This window comes from Biomphalaria glabrata, chromosome 11 (assembly GCF_947242115.1).
Source record: "Biomphalaria glabrata chromosome 11, xgBioGlab47.1, whole genome shotgun sequence".
Lineage (NCBI taxonomy): Eukaryota > Metazoa > Mollusca > Gastropoda > Planorbidae > Biomphalaria > Biomphalaria glabrata.
Genome location: NC_074721.1, coordinates 35131107 through 35150531, shown reverse-complemented (window position 1 = coordinate 35150531; position 19425 = coordinate 35131107). Strand labels below are relative to the sequence as shown.

The window sequence follows — 19425 nt, the reverse complement described above, 5'->3', positions numbered from 1 at the left end:
CCAACCGAAAAATATGACATGCCATTTATGGGCCGGCTTATATAGTAATGCCCCGGCCGATTTTGATACCCAGTCCGCCCCCTGGTCTAGATCTATTACAAATATAATCACATGATTGATCCAAACTAATTGATACAATTACATTGAACAGAAACTTTGTTTTTAAAAAAGTATTTTGTTTACTTTTCTTGTTCGCTGTTTTATTTTATTTCTTCTCTTAACTCTTTCTCTCCGTAATTATTTACCACATTCTGGTGAAATCAACGTTGGTATCCTCAGTTAGGAGAGAAAGAGTTAAAGCTTCAGCTAAGGGCGTTACACTTTGGAACCGTAACAAAGTTCATTGGACCATGTCGGACTACCTTGACTTCCCTTACCCCTCTCCCCCCCTTTTTTTTTCCCCACATGTCGTCCGGAACGAGAAAAAAATCTCCTTTCAAGTTCATGCTCCTGTTATCATTGCGCTTTTGCTGTAACTGCGTTGCGACGAGGCGCATAAAAATGAGAGAGAGTATCGGGGGGGGGGGGAGGATTGTTGACAGTTAACCTTTTTGTATCATAGAAGAGTTTATGTGTGTGTGTGTGTGTGTGTGTCCTAGAGTTTTATGCACCTGTGTGTGTGTCTTTATGCATGTGTGTGTACGTAATGAGTCTCTGTGAGGCTTTGTTCTTTGGTTGAAATGTTCTAATCCTTGTCTTCTTCAAATGTGATAGCAGTTTGTTTAAAATGCAACATTGTAACATCCGCTACAGCTTGGTAAGAGATTCCAGATCTCAGTATTATGAAGGCAAACTCTTTGGTTGCCATGATTTTCAGATTTGTTATATATTCACATACCGAATTTTAAAGTTAACTATTATGTTTTTTTTTCCTTTTTTGTTCTTTCTGTAGATCTAGATAATTCTACAATGAAATACAAATTCGGATTATTCTGATTCTCATCTATCTGGACTTGGGTTGATGAAATTTGCGCTGTGTTGTAGCGTAAGTTATTTTGAATTTGATATTAAATTAAATATTTTTGTTTTATTATATACATAAAAATCAATTCTCATTACTTGGTTTAAAATCGTGACCTATGTGTCTTAGAGTGTGTGAACAGTCTTATATGTGAGCAAAGTGTCCTAGAAAGTAAGAAAAAAAATGTCTTAAAAAATAAGCGAAGTGTCTTTGAAAGCAAGCAAAATGACTTAGAATGTAAGCGAAGTGTCTTTGAAAGCAAGCAAAATGACTTAGAATGTAAGCGAAGTGTCTTTGAAAGTAAGCAATATGACTTAGAATGTAAGCGAAGTGTCTTTGAAAGTAAGCAAAATGACTTAGAAAGTAAGCGAAGTGTCTTTGAAAGTAAGCAAAATGACTTAGAAAGTAAGCGAAGTGTCTTTGAAAGTAAGCAAAATGACTTAGAATGTAAGCGAAGTGTCTTTGAAAGTAAGCAAAATGACTTAGAATGTAAGCGAAGTGTCTTTGAAAGTAAGCAAAATGACTTAGAATGTAAGCGAAGTGTCTTTGAAAGTAAGCAAAATGACTTAGAATGTAAGCGAAGTGTGTTTGAAAGTAAGCAAAATGACTTAGAATGTAAGCGAAGTGTGTTTGAAAGTAAGCAAAATGACTTAGAATGTAAGCGAAGTGTGTTTGAAAGTAAGCAAAATGACTTAGAAAGTAAGCGAAGTGTCTTTGAAAGTAAGCAAAATGACTTAGAAAGTAAGCGAAGTGTGTTTGAAAGTAAGCAAAATGACTTAGAAAGTAAGCGAAGTGTCTTTGAAAGTAAGCAAAATGACTTAGAAAGTAAGCGAAGTGTCTTTGAAAGTAAGCAAAATGACTTAGAAAGTAAGCGAAGTGTCTTTGAAAGTAAGCAATATGACTTAGAATGTAAGCGAATTGTCTTTGAAAGTAAGCAAAATGACTTAGAATGTAAGCGAAGTGTCTTAGAAAGTAAGCAAAATGACTTAGAAAGTAAGCGAAGTGTCTTTGAAAGTAAGCAAAATGACTTAGAAAGTAAGCGAAGTGTCTTTGAAATTAAGCAAAATGACTTAGAAAGTAAGCGAAGTGTCTTTGAAAGTAAGCAAAATGACTTAGAATGTAAGCGAAGTGTCTTTGAAAGTAAGCAAAATGACTTAGAATGTAAGCGAAGTGTCTTTGAAAGTAAGCAAAATGACTTAGAATGTAAGCAAAGTGTCTTAGAAAGTAAGCGAAGTGTCTTGATAAGTGTACTATGTGTTTTAGAATCAAACATCATTTTATTTTTTAAAACGTCCAAATACCAATTTACAACATTTAACAATTTACAACACTTAACAATTTACAACACTTAACAATTTACAACATTTAACAATTTACAACATTTAACAATTTACAACATTTAACAATTTACAACATTTAACAATTTACAACATTTAACAATTTACAACATTTAACAATTTACAACATTTAACAATTTACAACACTTAACAATTTACAACACTTAACAATTTACAACACTTAACAATTTACAACATTTAACAATTTACAACATTTAACAATTTACAACACTTAACAATTTACAACACTTAACAATTTACAACACTTAAGATTGTGTTACGGAAATAACGAAATGGACCGTTTCTAATAATGATTGATGTTGAGTAAAAAAAAAAAAATCGGATGACATATTGTTTTTAACATGCTGTTACACTATGAGTTTAAGCTCTTTTTTTTTTTAGCTCTCTCGCGTGTAAATCTGTTTCATTTATTCTATGTTGTAGATAACAAAGATTTGTTAGTGTAACTTCAAGACTAAGAAAGTGTATCCATTGTTTCAATAGCGCTCATTAGTTATCAAACAGTGAAACACTGTCGCAGATTTACTTTGGGCGACTTAGATTGTAGATCTACAGCAGGCAGCTCGAAGGAATGGAAACAAAGAGGCTGAGGCTGTTTATTTACTGTGATAAGAACACGAAACAAACACACACACGCTCACACGCGCACGCACACACAAACACAACTCGAACAAAAACTTGGGTCCTCAGTTTTTGTCATAAATACAACTCCCAGGTGATGCCTCTGACGCAAAGGTACCCAAAAAGTCCGCCTCGCCCTCTCCATAAGGGGACTACCATCAATGCCCGTCAGCCTGAGCGGCGTCTCTTAGAGGGTACTATGGCGGAAACAGAATTCTCTATGGAAATGAATTACATGTAAAAAAAAAAAAAAGAAAGACTTTAAATTTGAAATTGTCAAGTTTAAAGTGGATGAAAGAATATGACCAACAATCTTTGGTATTACAAGGATATGTGTCTTCTTATCTTATCTTATAAAACATAGACTTTACTTCCAAAAAGAAGATGATTACGTCTTCGCGTGTTCTTTGGCCTATCTAGTCATGCATGTTACTCAATGACTTCAATTCTGCCAAGACATTGGTTCTCCTGGCTGACTCATTCCGTGCTACACAGATTCGAATAAAAATAGGCCTGATAGTTATTGCTGCCTAGTGAGCCCATAACAATTACTCTATTTCTTTAGTAGCCAAATTAGTTTTGAATTAGTTTATATTTCTTTCGTATTAAAAAAAGTTTTTTTTTATCTCCTAGTAATTTTTAAAAAATACTTCACATTAATTTGTCTAACGGTTCAAGCCGGAATATGACGCGGTGTTGTATAGATTATGGTCTGTTGCGAGGTGTGAATACGTAAAGCCTGATTACACCTAAAGTAAATATAAATCCAAATAATATTGCGCATCAATACAAACATACATGTTAGTAAAAGTTAATTACTAGTAACTTTCAAACATACAAACCAAAAAAAAAAAAAAAGCACCAACACAATACACACACACATACAATAAATTAAATTACCAACACACACACAATCACAATGTACACATTCAGCGACTCATATCCTTTCTTTCTTCCTTAATTTTAGTCATCTGATCTTGTTTTAGAATGAACTGATTGATCTCTGTGGTTCTTCTATCGATCAACATTTAGGCCTACAATCAATTGACTGCAGTCAATAACCAGGCAACGATTTATTTGTGGATGTTGAAAAAAAAAAGATCTGGCCGTAGATAATCAATAGAACTTTAAAAGCTGTTCTGCATCTTGTTTTGTTTTTCTGGACCTCAATGCAGGAACTGAGGTCAAAAACTGTAATAATCGAATCCATTTGGGCAGTTGTTTGAGACAAACATCTATAAAAAAGCTAACAAGATCCTCGAAATAAAGAATCACCCTTTGTGTCAGGATTTTGTGATTTTACCATCACAAAAGAGATACAAGACACCAATAGCAAAGACAAACAGACACAAACACTCTTTTGTTCCCCTGGCAATCAAATCATTAAATAAGAACAATCTGGTATAAACTTTGTCACATGTAAATTATGAGTGAGTCTGGTGTGAATGTGCACTTTGGTTTCTTATAGTTATAATGTTTTTTGTTTGGTGTAATGCACAAATTGTAAGACAAATTTCCATACGGACAATAGAGATTATTATTATTATTATTAAAGCTGTAAGGTCAATGATTAGATAGACTTGATAGAGAACTGCCTGATATAAGAAAACACTGCGCTATTTTATCAGGGCTATTTATTTGACCTTTCCAATGTTTTAGTTAAAAAAACAAACAAGTTACATAAAGAAAAATTAATACATGTTGACTTTCAGCGCTGGAGTTAAGCTAGAGCTAAAATTGTTTCTGTGATTTTAACAATTATAGTGAAGAAAAAGAAATACAATTTGCCTTATGCTGATTTCATGGGGCCATGTTTCAAAAAAGCCCAAAGCCTTATGACGTCTAAATCCGGCTCTGTGTACTTAAGTTCAACTAGATGTAGTATAGTAAACTAATTATCGCCATTTAATTTTTCATAATTTTGAAACAATTTTAATTATTATAGATCTTAAATATTTTGTATGCCCTGGGGCATCACAAACAAAAGCACTTCTTTCCGTTGTACTTTCTATTCATATGAGGTTTCCATGTTTACGCCATCAATGATTTTAAAGTGTAATTTAAACTAAATAGATAACAATTTCATATAAGAGACAGTGGCGTAGTATCCATGGCGCGAAGGGGTCCAATGAACCCGGGCCACGACCATTAGGGGCCCACAGCACTTGGGGCCATGACTCTTGACCAGTTGGGGCCCTCGTGAGAACATAGGGATGACACTATAGAAGAAAAATGCCCTTTTGTAAACCAAATATAGCGTAGAATCTGAAAAGCTCCCTCAAGATATCCACAACGTTGCACGAACTTTATTTTAGTTTTAAAACATTGACCCGTGATTTAAGCTAGAGTGTATGTACCAGCGTCTTGGATTGCTTGAATGTAAAGAACTGCTTTCCATCAGGTTTATTATAATAGTGGCGAGCCTTAATGGTACTATTGAAATGACTATTAATGCCAGTTCGTACCCTACTTTTTTACTCTGTCCACTCATAAACCATTGATAGTATTAGAATTAATTGGGTGGGGGGGGGGAGGAGTTTGGTTTCGAAAATATTAAAGCGTCATACAGAAAAATAAGGAAAGAGGTGTTGCTATAGGGATAGCCCTGTTGGTCACGAATTAATATTTCATCTGATAATTATTCAATTTTCTCAAACCCTAATTTGTTTCTTTTATTTTTTTGTATTTAAAATGAGAAAATTTGTATTGGATGATCCTAACACTGTACCTAAAACTTTATTTAATCAATGGAAAAAAAAATTGTACATGCTTTTAATATTGGTTGGTTATCCTTTAGTTGTTGATATGCTAATCCTAATATCATTTTCTGTCTCTGATGGTTTCAATAGTTATGTAGTATGTCTTTGCTATTAAATAATATTTTCATTACTATTAAAAAAAAATCAAATGTGATTTAAAAACATTTGTATCCGATCTAACAAAGTAGCCACTAAATGCATGACGCGTAGGACGTAATCATCTTCTTTTTTGAAGTAACGTCTGTATTACATAAGATAAGATAAGATAGATACTAAAAATAGAAGTCGTCATTATAATGTTTAGTTGTGTTTAAAAAAATGTTAACAACAGAATTTAAAAAAAAAAAGAAGAAAATAAAATCCAAACAAATAAAACATAACATCAAATATTAAGCAAAAGAAACATCAAAGTATGTTACATAACAATCGTGCGTGTGTTATTACAATGAATGGCGAAACATAATAGGCGAGCAGGTTTATAACAAATATTTAGAAGATAGAGAGATGTCTAAATTGATCATGGAATAATGTCCTTCTCTGACCAATGCTTAGTATTTATTTGGTTCATAGTTGTTAAAGAAAGTTAACACCATTATTATTTAAACCAAAACTTCTAAAACAGCTGTGAATATTGAAATTGGACTGGACAACAAAGCCCCAGAGATAACAGACCGTTGGGCAATGCAGTTCTAACAAAAATAATGCTACAATTAGAGGGCCAACTGGCGCCATTTTTCATTAGTGAGAGCACTCAAGACATATCAATAGTTGATCAAATTAACATAATTTTGTGATTTTCGATGCAGGAATACCCAAGAAAATAGCGATGACAAAGTCATTTCTAGGTTTTCATAGTTGTGAAGAATTGGCTGTACAATTGCTCCAAATAATGAATAATTTATTCTTAAATAAACTGCGAGGCTAAACTAGGATGGTGCTTTCAATATGAGTGGATAGTATAATGGCCTTTGGGAATAGCTTCATAAAAAGAAGTCGCTTGCGCATTATGTTCACTGTGCTAACCACAACTTAGACTTGGTAGTAAATGATTACGTCTGCTCTGTAAAAGACGTTGCAGATTTCCATGAGTTAGTATGTGTTTCTGCTCACAGCTTCTCAAGATGGGTGCATCTTGAATCCAATAGGGAGAGCGTCATTCCTAGGACACTAAACAAAAGTTACCCACAAGGTGGCCACCAAGGAATGATTCTCTCTAAAAACAATGAGATTCTGATAGTTTGATGTTCTAAATCTTTTAACACAAATTACTTTGTGTTCCTTTAATGAATAAAAAAAAATTGTCATCATGAGTTAATGCCCAGTTTCATTTCAAGTGCAAAGACAAAAGAGTTGTATGATGTCACCATTCTTCTAGTCACACTTGACCCAGATGATACTGACTCAGAATATTGTTCACGGATTCAATGTTTCATAAAGACCTATATAGTCTGTGTACGAGCTTTGGCTGCTTATTTTTTTTTTTTATCGTAAACAGATATATGAGATTTGGCTGTTTTTTTTATTTAAGACAACTACATTTTTATCATCATGTTTTTCAGACATTGTCACAGCATTCATATTATTTCTCGCTTTGTCTGTATCAATGTGTTCAGAATAGCGGTCTGTGACATAAAATGTTAAATGTATTTAGTGTAATTTCCATTGAGCGAGAAGCAACCTTAAAGCCTAGAAATAGATGTACTGATTAGTGGTTACTGACTTTGCTATATAAAAGCCAGAAAAATGTTTGATGTAATTACTGTTACATGATGGTAGTAGAATTAGAATATAGTTTATATTAATATTTAATAGTTATCACCTAGAGATTTTAGGAGTGTAAATGTGTAGAATGTAAAACTCATAAAACTTATCTTTCTTTATTTGAAACATCTTTAAGTCGTTCAATTCTCCTAAGACATTGAACAAACATAGACTTTTAAGACACTAGTATTTGTCTAAGTCCTAACTGGATCAAACGTAATGACATTTTTAATGATAAAAAGATACTCTACTTGCATTGGAATGTCTTTCGGTAAATGTACCGATACATATAAATTACTCAATTGTTTTGTCTCACTTTACATTCATCTTATTAGTGGAAGGGGGGCCCACCAAGATATTCTTGAACCCGGGCCCACGGATACCTTGCTACGCCACTGATTAGAGACAATACATATCCATTAAATACATACATTATATACATGTTAATTCAAGCAAGATTGTGTCTTATCTTCGCATGGAGGGCGACCGTTTGCAAAAGGCGATGAAACTGATACATTAATAAAATAATAGGGCATGAAGTCACATGGGCGTAGCCGGGGGGGGGATCGGAATTTAGTGACTAATTTTTTGCTTTGATTTTGTTTATTTTAGGTGAGATTTTAATATTTTAATACAAAACTATCACTTGCCCCAGCACAGCAAAGGAGGCTTTGAGTTTAAAACCCCCTACCAGGGGGGTTCGAGTTAAAAAAAAACTACTAGTGGGTTTGACCTTCAAACACCCCTTACCAGGGGTTTTCGCAGTTAAATTCCCCTCTTCTATAACACAAAACAAAAAAATGCATACGACAATCCCCCAAATTTCACGAGCACAGTTAAGGAAAATTTTGATTTTTAAACCCCTTCCAAAATTTACGATAAACCCCCTCTTCAATATAAAAAAAGAAAATTACACACTCAAAATTCTATGAGCGTAGCCAAAGGGGTTTTGAGTTAACCCCCACCCCCTCTTAAGTAGGGTTTGAAGCTAAAAAATACCTCTTCAATACCCGGTATAAAAAAAAACGCAAATTACACACTCAAAATGTTATGAGCGTAGCTAAATGGGTTTTGACTCTGTTTTGAGTTTAAACCCCCCTTCAGCGGGGTTTGAAGGTAAAAAAAAAAAATCTTTAATATTAAAAACAAAGCAAATTATACATTCAACATGTTATGAGTGTATTTAAAGGGGTTTTGAGTTTAAACTCCCCTCCATAGGAGTTTGAAGCTAAAAAATACCTCTTCAATTAAAAAAAAAAAGAAAATTACACACTAAGAAATCTATGAGCGTATCCAAAGGGGTTTTGAGTTTAAACCACCCGCAAGCGGGGTTTGAAGCTAAAAAAATACATGTTCAATGTAAGAAAAAAAGCAAATTACGCACTCAAAATGCTATGAGCGTTGCCAAAAGGAGTTTTGAGTTTAAACCCCCCTTCAGAGTGGTTTGATGCTAAAAAATACCTCTTCAATATAAAAAAAAAGCAAATTACACACTAAAATTATTTGAGCGTAGCCAAGACAATTGGGGGTTTTGAGTTCAAATCCCTTCCAAACCTCCCTCCCCCCCCCCCCCATAAAAATAATCCTGGCTACGCTCATGTGAAGTCAAGACACATTTTTAAGAATGGGTAAAATTAAAAATGACCAATGGAGAAGTCGAAGAAAAGAAATGTGGGTGAACACTTCTCCTTCTCTGAGCTATGAGGCACTACGCCGGACGGCTAAGTTTCTTGCCAGAGCACTACGGGAGGACTAGTCCTTCCTGCTCTGATTTTTCAATAGGAGTTCATCTCAGGTGCCTTCTCTGAGGTGATCTATCTACCCAGCTTCCCTTTAACCCTTAAGATGCGTGTGGTAGTTTAGCCTCTAAACATCAGAATTGTAATTCCAATTTGTATGCAATTGTGAAACAGCTCAGCACCATAAGGGTTAATTAAACTATAATGACACATGAAATAAAAGCAACTTTCTACTTCAGGTATTGGCTCAGCACCAAAATGGCCACGGCCACACGAAACGCTACCAAGTATACGTTCACTGTACTGGTCACTGCTGTGGTCACTTATATCATCACTGTTTCCTTTACTGGTCAGCGGCTACTGGTCAAACGGAAAATCTCCATTGGTATGTGCATTTCTTTACATTTGACTTTTGATAGTTCGACTTTTCTAATCCAACATACTCAGTAATCCGACGTGGCGCCAAGTAATTCTTGTAGTTAATGTATACTTCAGTAAGGGTGGTCGAGAGGCTAAGTACGCTTGAACTTGGCTTGGTTTGGCTACCTACGAAGGGGCTCGAGGTTTTACACCCGACTCGACCAGAGTTGTTTACTGATCGCCTAAAGGCAGCACGGAAAACCTTCTCCCAGATACACCTCCACCCTGGTCCAGAAACAAGATTGGACCATAGCGCTCTAAGTATGCTATAAGCATGAAAGTAGCGCTATATAAAAGCTATCATTTATTTATTTATATATTTTTTAAAATAAAGTTTAAATTGAAATTTAGTATATGTGAAAGATGAAATGTTGTTTAGTATTTCTAGTTCAATAAATTGTTCTTTTTCTTTGTATTTGTATACCCTTGAAAGTCTAAAAGAATATCTAATTATCAAAAGAAGAGACTTCTTTGACATATATGGTTAGATTCTTTGGAGTACAGTCAACTTTTGGTAATCCGTCTTCGGCTATCTGAAGTTCTTCTGGTCCTGTCATAGTTGGACTATCAAGGGTCAATTCTATCTTAAGGCCAATTATTTTAGCTTGTCCGCAAGATGACCAAGATTTCATAAGCCAGGAATCAAACTCACGCCGAAGACTTAGTATTGTGAATTCTGAGTCGCCCCTGATGCAGGATGTTCCCACAATGAGACGCAACTGATGCAGGATGTTCCCACAATGAGACGCCCCTGATGCAGGATGATTCTACAACCCCATAAATCTAGGACTCAAGATGGCTGTCCTAAATTTCAGCATTACATTTGCATTACTAGCGGATCCAGAACCTTTAGCTATTAGTTATTAATACATAAATTATGTAATTTCTCCAATAAAAATGTCCTACGCTTCTCCCACTCCCAGCTTCAACCTGGTAACGACAACCCAACATAATATACCAATCAGTTCAAATATTAATAAGTAGCATATTTAGATCAATTGTGTTCACTAACCATGATTTCTGCAGTAGATCAAACTACTCCTACCCCCCCCCTCCCGAAGGATTAGGGTCAGACATATCTAGTATATGTAATCACCCCCTCCCCCTCACAGAATCGGCCAATATACCATAGGAGAAGGGAGCAACATGCTAAATATGGTTTAAAATATCAATATAGTAAATAGATTTTTCAGTAGTTTTGTTTACAAATTGGGATTGCTGCACATAAATTAGCCCGCTTCACCTCAAAGGCTTATAGCTGGGGGAGAGGGCGGTAGATGCCATGACGCCCCCACCCCAAAGAAAGGGGGCGACATAGGATATAAATTGTTTAAATTATAAATAGTTATTACATATTCTTAACGAAAATTAATTATTGTGTACACAAATCGACCGCCTCCCCTGCGAAAAGGGTGTGGGTCGGTCGAGTGAGGGTTGGATCGCAACTACCGACCCGCCCCCCTCCCGATCCGCCAGTGATTTGTATATCATTTTGTTTTTATTTGCATTCAAGAGCCAATCAATTTACAATGATACCCCAGCCCCTTTACTGGCTCGTTCTGCGCTATCTCTGACTGTTTACTGCTAGGCGGAGTAATATTTTATAAAATTGTTTTTCTTTAGATATTTCCACATCTGGCAACTTTGAGCGACAACAAAATGAAACCTCCACCAAGCTAGACGGGCACGAGAACCAGAACATTCTTCGTCAGATTGAAGCAGTGAAATCTGTTTGCGTGCACAAGGAGGATCCACCAACAATCCCACATTCTAATTCGCCCGTGGCCCAGAATGTGCCTATCCGTGGCTCAGTGAAAAGGCGGGTATTCACGCAGCGCGCAAACAGGACCCCAACCCAAGAAATACTAAGTCGCCGAAGACGAGTTGAAAAAGTCTGTCAGACTACATGGGTACGAGGTGAAGTTCATGGCGTGTTCACTCACAGGTCAGGGGTCATCTACTGTTACGTTCCCAAAGCTGGCTGCACTTTCTGGAAGAGAGTCTTTACAGCGGTTAGTTGTTCTTTTCAAAATTCTACTGTTAGTTTTAAATTAGTCGATTCTCTAGTGGGTTGGCCAGAACTTTCAAATATGGGGTGTCTTCAAGCAATCTTAATTACGAGCCGACCCGCGACGTAGCATACGCACTAGTTAGTGACGGTTGAACACTTCCTGAAAGACACAGTTGTCCAAATGGAGTGGGTGGTTGAGCGACGTAGAGAACTATTTATAGATTACTTGTTCTCCCCCCTCCCAAGTCTTTTTTTTTCTGAACCGCGCTCTCTGTCACCGCGAAAGTTCGACTTGCAGAAATAAAAGCGTTATCTTTCCATGACTTTTTTATCGAGGGTTAAAGAGTCGGAGTGCGTGCGTCTTGTCCCGCGTGGTTGAGTGACGTAGAGAATTGTATATACAGATTATGTTATAAGCTTGTACTTTTTTTAAATTCAGGGTGGTCCGTTTAGTTTTTGGCTATAGAGGCAACGATGTAGCAAATTGTTTTTTTCACTTGGTTGTTAGTTGTAAAGTGAATAAAGCCAAACACGCATACTTCAAAGAACCAGCTTTGAAAATGATAGCAAAAGAGATTTTGATGCTACTATAAAGTTATGTCTGTGGAATATGTATCCTATATTGTTGACTAATATTATCAATGCAATAGTAAAGATACAATGATAAGGTTTATAAAAGGCTGGTTATGTTGTAACATTCATTACAGCTTGAAAATCAGTAATAAATACCAAAACATCCATTGTTATCACAAGATAGCTTTAACAGCTTGAACAGCTTGAACAGCTAATGTTTTGTTAATCATTATGGTAAAAAATAATTTTTTGTTATCAAAGGTAACAAAAGGTGATAACATCTATTCTTGATTTGGTACATATAGTTGTTTTTTTTTAAATATGCATTCTCGTTGTATAGATTTGTAAAAGTGGAAAAGGAAATTTAAAAAGTGTAGCCTTTAGATATTCACTTGAAATGACTCATATATATAAGTTTAATATATGTCAATTTGAAGGTTACAGCCAACCCAGATTTTTTTGGTCAAATTTTTGAAACAATAATAGATGAATGTCATTTAAATATTGGAGTCTCTGGCTATAAAGCAAAAAAAAAAAAGCAAAAAAAAAAAAAAAAAAAAAAAAAAACAAACTTGTCGACAGCGAATAAAAAAAAGTAAAGTACAATTCAATAAACTTCTGGCTAATGCAAATCTAAACAAATCAATTCCCAGTATCTCATGTCTTGGTCATCTCTACGATACAAACAATTAATTCAAAATTCACCTGATACAAATGAAAATGTGCTCATAATTAGTTCTAAGTGTAACTAGTTCAACGCAGTTTGTATAATTCGACTTTTATTTATATCACATTCTTATTCCGAAATTTTAGTTCTTAATCATTGTTTTTGTTTGGTCTCTCTATAGGCAGGTTTTGGGAACGGCCAAGATCCATTTTCCATATCAAGGAACATTGTTCATAGTCAGTTTGGAAAGGGCGAAAATTATTCGTCTGCCCACAATGAAACCGCGTATCCCACAAGGCTGTTGGTCGTCAGGGACCCTTTTTCTCGTCTGCTGGCCTCCTACCTGGACAAAGTATATCTGCCAGATTTCTGGTCCTTCGAGGCAAAAGAAATTCAGAGAGGTCGAAGGGAATGTAGCTCTGATTTTCTCCGGAAGCATTTCGAGCAGATGGCATCCAAATTCCAGAGAACTGGGCAATCTTACTCGACATGCTCAGAGAGAATGTGTGCCAAGTATTTGACATTTGCCGAGTTTGTCGAAGGAAGTTTTCAAAGGCAGGAACCACATTGGACGCCTATCCATCAAATCTGCAATCCTTGCGCTTTCAAAGCTACCCACATAGTGCACCTGGAAAGTTTCAGCCAAGATGTGAAACCCATTCTTGCCAAGATGGAAATGGGACACATTTTAAACGGCATGGACCAAAACAAACAGGTCATCTTTTATAGTAAAACTCTATACATATATTATAAGGTCATAAACTAGTTAGTATAAACAAACTACTTATTTGAAAGATGTGACGGGTAAGACACCCTTTCGTTAAAGGGGACTATTTTTTATGGCGAGATTACAAGAGGATGCCGAAACAGGGACGCCCCATGGTAATGCCCAAGTGTCATTTTACTCCTACTTGCGTATGAGTGCCATCGAAAGAAAGAATTTAAACCCAATAAGAAATGCATAAATAGGTGTTTTTTTTTCAAGCACTTCAAATTCAGGAAGCGCGGTGGCTGTGTGATAAAGCGCTTAACTTCCGAACCGGGATCCGGGGTTCGAATCCTCGTGACTTTAATTTCAAGATCTTCGGGCGCCTCTGAGTCCACCCAGCTCTAATGGGTAACTGACAATAGTTGGGGGAAAGTAAAGGCGGTTAGTTGTTGTGCTGGCCACATGACTCCCTTGTTAACCGTAGGCCACAGAAACGGATGACCTTTACATCATCCGCCCTATCAAGGTCTAAAAGGGGAACTTTTACTTCCAATTCTAAATGAGCCTTTGTGGCATTGTTACGCCTCAAGCGATTATACTGTCCTTTTTTTTTTTACAAAGTTATATCAGCTCACTCTGGTAAAATGTTTGTATTGGTCATTTCTCCCTCAAATTAAGCTGGAAAATTGCTAAATTATTTCTTTTACCTGACAACAAAAAGAATCAGTAAAAAAATAATAATTAACTATTGGTAACTAATTATTTTGTTTGGTATCCTTAAAAAAGGAAAGAAATCGAACTAGACAAATGTGGTGGTATTATTCCCCTTAATGAATCTTGAGCCCTAAGTGAATTTTTTTTTATGCATGTAAAAAACGATCATGTCAATATTTACCAAGATACCTCCTTCTCTTCTCTCTCGTCACAACTGGTCTAGTCACGTGATGGTATCATAGCGTATTGAGGATGCTAAATTCAGGTACCCATTAGAACTGTGTCGACTAAGGGGCGCCCTAAGAATCCCGAATTTCAAAATCACAGTCTTCACCGATATTCTAACCCAGGACCCCAGGTTCGGAAGCCAAGCGCTTAGCCACCCAGCCACATCTACCCCAATATTAAATGTGATTCCTGACACTTAAGATTGTTCGTTGTCTCCAACGACAGCCATATCTAACAATGTCAGTATACATTCCCTAACAAATCAACAGTAAAGCAGCAGCAATTTTTTTAGGGGCCTTATAACCTTTGGGTTGGAAACCTACCTCTGAGAATCATTGTCCAATTACTATCAAGGAGTTAAATATCAAATTCCGACAGACCAAGTGTTTTTTGAGAACTTGTAGGCCGACTCAAATCTTTTATTGTAGACTACAGACCTGCACATGGGAAATAAAATAACATACATTTCAATTCATCCTCAACTTACATATGAAGTATATAAGACTAACTATAAACACAGCATACAGTTACATAAAGTAAAGTTTCCCTTTCAGACCTCCTTTTTGGGCCCCCCCAGCCTCTTTTGTGGGCTTATTATTTTTTTATTTAATGTTTATTTGTAAGTTCTCACATTTCACAAACAGTATCATTATTTTGTCAAGTAATTAAGAAAAGATTAATCATGTTCCAAAAAAAAAGGTAGGTATAGGTTAATCATGTTTCAAATTTTCTCTTTAATCCTTTATGATTTAATTTTTGGGCATCTTTTTTTTTTTTTTTACAATAGTCTAACCTTTTCATGTGACTATAACAATATTTTTAACTTCACTACATATATAACTTGTGCAATCACGTAATTTTTAAGGTGAATAAACTTTTGAATAAATATTGTTGTTTTAATAATTATAGGTTTTCCTCTGAGGCGGAAAAATTATAAATAGATATTGTTTTGGTGTATCCGGTGCACAGAATATTGTGAGGATGTGAGGGACACCGGTTTAAATCTTAACTTGCGTGGTAAAGATCGCTTGTATTAATGTGTGTGATATATTTCACAGGTAGAGCTTGAAATGGATACGCTGATCAATTATCACTTCGAGAGGATCAAGGAAATAGAAGTCTACATGTTTTACCGTTCTTGCATAACTTTAAGGGAACTGGCGTACAGGTTATGGCAGACATTCCAGTGGAAAGGTTACATCGACCCAGAAATGACATACATCGTGCCAGACGATACTTTAGCAGAGAGCGCCATTAAAAACAATCTGATCGCCCAGGTCCGTAGAGCGAGAGAGTCAGGACTCGGCAAAGCTGAACTCATGGTGTCAGCTCGCGAACGCTTTCAAGCGCAAGTCTATCAAACTCTTCCCAAATACCTGTTCGAAAATCTGATGATTAAATACAAGACGGACTTTCAACTGTTTGGATACGAAGACATGAGAGATTCCATGTATTCATTTCTTTATAACAGTGACCTGACACAGACATATACAAACCTGAACAGTAACCAGACACACACTTGAGCGTTCATGGTACATGTGTGCGTAATGAAAGTACACTTTAGACGAGAGATAAAGGGAACACACTTCAGAAACGTGTATCTCTGTAGTCCATTCTGTTCTCTGAGTTTGCCTTCTCAAGACTCGCTATGCTTGTGACAATCCAGCAATTTTCATCTCATCTCTCATCTGTCCCTTCACTTTCGTCTTGGGGTGCTGTGACAGTTCCCGCTACCGAATCCCTGCACTTTTCACGGTCAGCAGCTGTTCCTAGCAAGATATCAAGAGAGTGGCCGGTCCATTCAATTCCATTGTACAGCCAGCTTTTTTCTTTGGACGACCCTTTCTACGTGTTCATTTCACTGTACCTTGAAGAATGACTTTAGATAGTGAGGCATGTCTTATATTATGTATGACCTAACCATCTCAGCTTTCAGTATTGAAGAGTTCTTCTCTCATAATGTTGACTTGTAAAAGTACAAACTCATTTGCCTTTTTCCTGGTATCTGATATGTCAGTGCGTTTTATGTTATAATGTTACATTCATTTTTATTATCACTAATGTTGTGATACTTACTTTTAAATATGATAGGTTGGTAGCTTGTAATTTAAAAAAAAAGTTAAGTTGTTTAGTGCTGATGCTTTGGTATAAGGCGTCGTTGGGGATTTTTCTTTAAAATTGTTCTTTTAGATCTTAATGAAATATATCTAACAGAATTTTTAGTTTTTGTTTCCTTGAAATTGTTCTGAATTTTCTATCAGTTTGCGATACGACAATTGGTCCATACTTTGTAAGAACTAAGGGGAATGTCTGTGTGTAATGTTATATTATTCTAGCACCTATTCCTTTTATGTGCACAATTTTTTAACGCACCTTCTTTGTTTGCATTGCTTTTTAGTTTCTGGAGCTTCTTTCATTGTGATGATGTTGGTTTGGTAGTCTCTGTAACGTTTCTTTGTGCTTTATCTGTTTACCCTTGTTTAGGGTGAGTATCTAAAGCAGCAGTTCTCAACCTTTTAAACTCGGCGACCCCTTTTTTTACTATTCCCCACTCTGCAGCGACTCCCACCCACACGCACACACACAGCAATAGAAGAGTAGACAATAACAATCCATATTTTCGATGGTCTTAGGCGACCCCCTGGCAAATCGTCAATCGACCCCCAAGGGGGTCGCGACCCACAGGTTGAGAACCCCTGATCTAAAGCATTACTGCATTTCGCAGTTGTTTTGCTGTCATAGTTTGGTAGACTAGATTTTCCACTTTGTTTTTCTTGTGTCCCTACAGCAGGGGTTCTCAGCCTGTGGATCGCGACCACCTTGAATGACGATTTGCCAGGGGTCGCCTAAGACCATCGAAAATTGTCTACTCTTCTATTGCTGTATGTGTGTGTGTGTGGGGAGGGGTCGCGGCAGAGTGGTGGATTGTAAAAAGGGTCGCCGAGCATAAAAGGTTGAGAACCGCTGCCCTACAGGGAGCTAGTGATGGGGTTGTAGATTGAGTCTACACAATGGCCAGCAGTGGGCCAGTGTTGTACGTTTATTTCACTGTAACTACTTACTGAATATGTTGTGTTGAGCTTGTAGGACTGAAGATGCAAAAAGCTGATTTAAGTATTAACATAATAACTACATTACAATATTTGTGATATTGTTTGTCAGGGAATTCTATGATAAGAGTGAATGTTAGTTTGATACTTTGGTATGACAGTTATATCCCCATGTATATGTATTCCCAGGCTGTGAATGTAAACAGTCTTGCACATGTTGTGAACTGAATGGTTAAGTCTTCGTTGAATGTAAGAGAGAGTGTGTTAGTTTAGTGAGGTCCTGCTCCCGGTCCAGGAAGGTTGGACAGTCGCTTCCTGGACTGGTGCTTATGTATTATTTACTGACAGTTAATATATTGTGTGCTTATTAAGTATTAAATTATTATTTGCATTTCCATGGATACCTGAGTTGGAGTTAAAGTGTATCAAGTTGTGATTGTTCCTGTTTGAGTAACTAAGCAAGTATTAATTAATTGGAATAGAGTAATCAATCAACCCCCTAGCGAGCCACAGGAACCAAGTCAAGTCAATTCCGTCATGTACCATGTCCTCCCTGTATTCAATGTAAATAATTTCACATTAAATATTCTATTGATTTGATCTCGTCACTTATTTATTATTAAACAGGAAGGTGTACATTGTATGTCAAGGGCTCTGGCAACGAGCCAAAGCTTAAACTCTGAACTCTGGCATGATAGCCAGCATTTTTCTCTAGCATTCACCCTCAAAGGCTTGAATTCTTCGTTCAGCCTCAGCATTCAGTGTCCACCTTTCACAACCATATAGGAGTATTTACCTACTATGAGTAATAATAATAATAATAATAATAATAACGATTTTATTTAGAAAGCGCTCTTTATTTAATGTATGCTCAAGGCACTGCAATAACATTACAAACACAAAACACGACAGCTAATATGACAATTAATTAATAAAAACGTTTTCAACACGTAGGTCTTAATGTTCTTCTTAAAAGTGGTGTAACATGTTGTCTATCTGAGATCAATGGGGAGTGAGTTCCAGACCTTTGGTCCGTGAACTGAAAAAGTCCGCAGACCGTAGCTTTTGAGGGAGAAACGTGGCACCACTAAAAGCGTTGAGTCCATTGAGCGCAGGGCTCTCTGGGGGACATATGGAGTAATCAGTTCGCTAAGGTACAAGGGCATCTCATTGTTATATATACACTGATGACAAAAGTGTGGGGAAGTTGTAAAAGGAGGACATGGCATATTATTGAATCAACAATACAATGAAACATGCAAGCATAGAGCTCCCTTTTTTGCCTTCACATGAGGCAATAAATATGTTTTCCTTGTGTGATCGAAAAGTATGGTCTGATGACAGTTCCTCAATTTAATTCTTTTCACCCTAAAATTTTTTTTTGTTTACAATCCATAAGCCCGGTTAGGTTATTTAAGATACCATTTTAAAACTCTAGGGGCCAGTGTGCAGACGATGTTTACAGTTTCATGTGGCCAGCACAACGACCAATCCTATTCAATTTCCCCCAATTAATTTCAGGTACTCATTACAGGTGGCTGGACTCTTACAACAAGTGAAGTTGAGCTGAATTCTTCGAATAGGTGACCTTACAGTTGGATTGTCCAAGTGATAGTCGATATCATGTAATGATTCAACTTCGATGTTGCCAACTTAATTAAAAAAAAAAAAGAATATACTTTTAACAAAACCTGATTGCAATGGCTGCTGTGCTTTGTTCTTTTATTATCGCTAGTTAGTGATTTGTTTTTAACCCTTAAAGTGCTGAGCTGTTTTACAATGAGTGCATACCAAATGGAATTACAATTCTGATGTTTTGAAGCTAATATACCACACGCATTTTAAGGGTTAAAT

At 36.4% G+C, this 19425-nt stretch overlaps 1 protein-coding gene across 1 annotated transcript; it reads left to right on the top strand.

The window, feature by feature from the left end:
* Positions 1–644: 644 nt before the first annotated feature.
* LOC106071232 (carbohydrate sulfotransferase 10-like) lies at positions 645–18396 on the top strand. The gene is made up of 6 exons (XM_056045448.1): positions 645–757; positions 893–985; positions 9439–9584; positions 11243–11631; positions 13052–13585; positions 15580–18396. The coding sequence occupies exons 3-6, from the start codon at positions 9458–9460 to the stop codon at positions 16042–16044; spliced, it is 1515 nt and encodes a 504-aa protein (XP_055901423.1). The 5' UTR covers positions 645–757; positions 893–985; positions 9439–9457; the 3' UTR covers positions 16045–18396.
* The last annotated feature ends 1029 nt before the right edge of the window (positions 18397–19425 follow it).

Excerpts from the sequence above, each read along its gene's own strand:
- LOC106071232 (XM_056045448.1), top strand. The coding sequence starts at position 9,458 with ATGGCCACGGCCACACGAAACGCTACCAAGTATACGTTCACTGTACTG. Across the intron at positions 9,585-11,242 it reads CAAACGGAAAATCTCCATTG|ATATTTCCACATCTGGCAAC; the intron begins GTATGTGCATTT and ends GTTTTTCTTTAG. Across the intron at positions 11,632-13,051 it reads GGAAGAGAGTCTTTACAGCG|GCAGGTTTTGGGAACGGCCA; the intron begins GTTAGTTGTTCT and ends GTCTCTCTATAG.